The sequence below is a fragment of the Hypanus sabinus genome, chromosome 16 (genome assembly GCF_030144855.1).
Source record: "Hypanus sabinus isolate sHypSab1 chromosome 16, sHypSab1.hap1, whole genome shotgun sequence".
Classification (NCBI taxonomy): Eukaryota; Metazoa; Chordata; class Chondrichthyes; order Myliobatiformes; family Dasyatidae; genus Hypanus; species Hypanus sabinus.
Genome location: NC_082721.1, coordinates 44,112,334 through 44,117,467, shown reverse-complemented (window position 1 = coordinate 44,117,467; position 5,134 = coordinate 44,112,334). Strand labels below are relative to the sequence as shown.

General features: G+C 42.3%; 1 gene segment (V, D, J or C); it reads left to right on the top strand.

Moving 5' to 3' along the window:
- The first annotated feature begins 3,271 nt into the window (after positions 1–3,271).
- LOC132405899 (immunoglobulin lambda constant 7-like) lies at positions 3,272–3,613 on the top strand. The segment is given in 1 exon segment: positions 3,272–3,613. A coding segment is annotated over 1 exon segment (342 nt).
- The last annotated feature ends 1,521 nt before the right edge of the window (positions 3,614–5,134 follow it).

Sequence of the window (5,134 nt, the reverse complement as noted above, 5' to 3'; positions counted from 1 at the left end):
TAATTTGGGCATCAAGAGATTTTTGATCCTCAGCAGAAATTTTACGAAAAACAATCTTTTGTAAAAAAGCATTCATTTCAGAAGAGTCTACTGGACATTGAGATTTATAAATTTCAATATAAAAATCTTGAAAAATCTTATTAATTTGTTCATAATCCCAAACCAGGGTACCATCTTTTCTACGAATTTTCAAAATTTGCCCCTTGGCTCCAGCTGATGTTAACTGAGATGCAAGTAGTTTATTACTTTTATCTCCAAACATATAAAATTGGCTCTTTAACTTAAGTAGATAACCGTCAATTGGATGAGTTAATAATAGGTTATATTGTGATTGAAGTTCCACCCTTTTTTTAAAATAAGTCAATATTAGGGGAAGTCGCACAGATATTATCTAAGTCTTTAATTTGTTTTGAAATTTTATCTAATTCTGCTTTAGTCTGATTTTTAAGTTCAGTTGAATAAGAAATAATCTGACCATGTAAAAATGCTTTGAATGTATCCCATACAATTAATTTAAACATACCTCCTGTATCATTAAAAAGAAAGAATTATTTTATCTGGCTTTCGATAAAACTGATGAGGTCAGAGTTTTGCAATAAAGTCTGAGACATCCGCTGTGCTGGACGGCCAAAAATGACATTGTCAAATTCAAAGGACGAACTCAAAGGCACATGATCAGATTTAGCAATAGCATCAAATTCACAGTTTTTAACATTAGGCAAAGACGGGGATCAACTATAATATAATCAATCCTCAGATAATTTTTATAAACGTGTGAAAATTTTTTTTTTATGATATCAGGGTGTAAATTCCTGCATAATTCGATCAACCCTAAATTGTTTAAAAAGGAGTTAATAGCCGTTGTAGAATGATTTGGAAGTTGTTGATTAGTTGAGCTCTTGTCAATCATAGGATTTCAACAACAGTTAAAATCACCACCCATTACCAACATATACTCATTTAAATCTGACAATAAAGCAAATATTTTTTAAAGGATCATCTAAATTAAGACCATACAAATTAACCAAAACAACCTTTCTATTACAAACCGCTCCTTTAACAATTAAAAATCTACCATTAGAATCTGATTCAATATCCTCTTGAGTAAATATATTAGATTTGATAAAGATAGACACACCCTTAGTTTTGCTCAGAGAAGTAGCATGGAGTTGTAATCCATTCCACCAGCGAAAAAATATTTTGATCTCCCACCTTGATATGCATCTCTTGAGCAACAATTATATCAGGTTGGAATCGATTAATAATTTGAAAAGACTTTTTTTCGTTTAATAGGATGATTCCAACCACGTACATTCCAACTTATTACATTAATTCGTTTAACTGCCATACTATAATTTTATTCCAATTTACTTCCTACATGCGCAGAACACAGACCAATATGGGATTATCAAAGATGGCAGTGATGAAGAATACAGCCATATAGAAAACATGCATGCTCCGAAACCACCCAATGGGAAAAAAATTCCTAACTCTATCAGTTTGGCCGCTTTTGCTTGGATTTGTTGGAAGCCAGCGTGAGGACTTCCAGCTTCTCAGAGTGCGGCACAGGGTGTCACTGGGAATATGATGTAGCCCCCGGTTGTCAAGACAACACAACTACAAGTTTCAAGTTAATGTATGAGAATGCTCTCATGAAACCTTCCACCAACTTTCACTGAAATTCCATTTCTACCAGTCAGTGGAGAACACTCCCGCAGATACCCATCCAATTGCCTCGTCCTTGCCTCCTCTCTCCTGCCACCTTTTCAATTGAGCACTGCTCCTTTTGGGGTATGGCTGCTCAGTGATTCCGGTCGCTACACAGACTCAGGCCAGAGCTTCGGGCCTGGGGAGAATCCCACCTTCCTTCGCCCACAGTAATTGCTTCTGCATCGTCATGATGATGGGTGATCTGGATGATAGGGTGGTAAATTGAATTAGTAATTATGCAGATGATACTAAGATAGGTGGCATTGTGGGTAATAAAGCAGGTTTTCAAAGATTGCAGACAGATTTAGGCCAGTTAGAAGAGCGGACTTAAAGTTGTAGAGGGAGTTTAATGTTGATAAGTGTGAGGTGCTACATTCTGTTAGGCATATTCAAAATAACACATACATGGTAAATGGTAGGGCATTGAAAAATGCAGTAGAACAAAGTGATTTAGGAATAATGATGCATAGTTCTCTGAAAGTGGAATCTCATGTGGTGAAGAAAGCTTTCGGTATGCTGTCATTTATAAATCACAGCACTGAGTGTAGGAGTTGGGATGTAATGTTAAAATTGTACAAGGCATTGGTAAGGCCACAGTTGGAGTACTGTGTACAGTTCTGGTCACCAAATTATAGGAAAGATGCCAACAAAATAGAGACACTACATAGAAGATTTACTGGAATGTTACCTGGGTTTCAGCACCAAAGTTACAAAGAAAGGTTGAACAAGTCAGGTCTTTATTCTTTGGAGTGTAGAAGGTTGAGAGGGGACTTGATAGAGGTATTTAAAAGATAGATAGAGTTGACGTGGATATAGGCCTTTTCCATTGAGAGTAGGGGAGATTCAAACATCAGGACATGAGTTGAGAGTTAGGGGGCAAAAGTTTAGGGTTTACACGAGGGGGATCTTCTTCACTCAGAGAGTGGTAGCTGTGTGGAACGAGCTTCCAGTAGAAGTGGTAGAGGTAGGTTCGGTATTGTCATTTAAAGTAAAATTGGACAGATATATGGACAGGAAAGGAATGGAGGGTTATGGGCTGCGTGCAGTTCGGTGGGGCGAGGTGAGAGTAAGTGGTCGGCATGGACTAGAAGGGCCTAGATGGCCTGTTTCCTGCTGTGATTGTTATATGGCTATACGGTCATAGTGTGATTTCGCTAAACCAGCCCTGTAAATGTCAGGACCACGAATACGTTGCGCTCTACTCTGGGTAAGCGTAGAAATAGGTTTACTGACATTACAGCTATGGGTGATACGGGTGGGAGGGTGCGCATTGGTGTTGAGTGGATGGAGCAAAGGGAAGGAATGTGTCACTGTTAGCACAGACCGAGGAAGATCCCAAGAGCTGGAAGTGATGTCAATGAGCTGGTGATGTTGTAATCCAGCGACTCTGCAGGATTTGGCCACAAACGTCCAGTCCTTCAGTGTTGACTAAAATGCTCTGCCCTCCATCGACACTGCCTTGCACCCTAGCGAAACCCTGGGCCCCATTCTTGGAAGCTGGAACCTTTCACTCACGCTTCCATCCAAATGTGAATATCGCAAGATATTCAGTGACTCATTCATGTCTCCTCTTGTTCCCGATCAGCAGCTCCCCGACACTTCAGTGAAACTGCTTGGGCCGTCAGCCGAGGAGATCTCCGCTAAAGGAACCGGCACCTTAGTTTGCCTGGTCAGTAAGCTGTCGGTGGGCTTCCCTGTCGTCAGCTGGACAGTGGACGGGAGTCCGACCAGCCGTGAGGTGACAACCAGCGCAGTGAGGCGGAACACGGACAGAACTTTCAGTCTCAGCAGCTACCTGACGGTGCCCGGCACAGACTGGAGTAGTGGTAAGGTATACTCCTGCGTGGTTAATCTCGGAGCGGCTTCGACAACATCCGCAACAGTCACACAGTCCAACTGTTAGAAATGCGCGTGGCCTCGTACTTGTTTGCTTTGAACAGATTTTGTTTTTTGCATCCTTCACCTCCCTCTACCACTCTCTTCACTGTACTCCGAACTCTGACCAGAGTTCTGTGGTTTCCATTGTGTTGTTATAATATTTGCAACGGAGACTGATTTTGCTCCGTTTCATTCTCCGAGAAGCTACGTGGGGTAAAAGTGGCCTGTTACTTGTCATCATTAGAAATATCAGCTGGTGAATTGTTTTCTCTGTTACTAGGGATGGATCGGATTGAAGTTATTCATGAGTCTGCTAATGATTTCTCAGCAGTATCAGACTGACAGATGGCAACGGCCATAAATTGCTAATAAAGATGTTCAGTGCAGGAATGATTTCCGTGTCTGAGTCTTTTACTCTTGTATGCGCTTAACATTCTCATTTGGGTGGGAGGAGGGAGGAGACTCGCGCGGGCTGAACGGCTCCTACAAAGGAAATCCGGAAATCTGAAATCAGTTGGTGGAGAAGGGAAGGGGCGGGGCGAGGCAGGGAAGGAGGGGGCGGTGGAGAGAGGAAGAGAGTGAGAGAGACCAAAAGAAGATCAGACAGCCATAGGGGTAGATGGAATTGTTGAGTTGAGAAAGAGAGACTTCTAAGCGAACAGAGAAGGTGGTCGGAGTGGGGAGGGATGGCTCTCTCTCCATGTCCTTGTACCTATTTCCAATTCCAGCACTAGTCGTGACCCGGTATAAGAAAAGATCCCAACGTACAAAACTTTGGCCTGTTAATATCCTTCAAGTTCCCTTGCCCAAATCATTTCCCGTGGGGCAGTACCAGGCTGCCGAATAATTTTGTTTACACAAACAAAGGGCTTTTCCACCATTCCTCATTTCTCGGGGATGTAGAATAGCATTCATACCCATTTCTGCAAACACTGTTGTGGAAAGGTCAACTTCTCCTTTCTCAAATCATTCCCACATTCAAGACTAATATCTTACCACACCCCAACCCCCCCCCCCCCCCCCCGACTGTGCGTTACACATTTTACATTTTCTAATAAGGAATCAACTTTAAATTTTTCCTTACACTCCAGCCGTTGATTCCTCTTTCGTAGATTATACAAGAGCAAAATACAGACTAAATACAGGTAGTAACTATAATATGCAAACACAAGGAAAGCTGCAGATGCTGGAAATTCAAGCAACACACAAAAAATGCTGGTGGAACGCATTTGGTGGAATGCTGGTGTAGGCAGCATCTACAGGAAGAAGAATGGTCGACGTTTCGGGCCGAGACCCTTTGTCAGGACTATTTGAAAAGAAAGATAGTAAGAGATTTGAAAGTAAGAGGGTGAGAGGGAAATGCAAAATGCGATAGGAGAAGGCTGGAGGAGGTGGGGTGAAGCTAAGAGCTGGAACGGTGATTGGGAAAAGGGATACAGAGCTGGCTAAGGGAAAGGATCACAGGACGGGAGGCCGAGGGAGAAAGAAATGAGGATGGGATCACCAGAGGGAGATGGGGAACAGGCAGGGTGATGGGCAAGGAGAG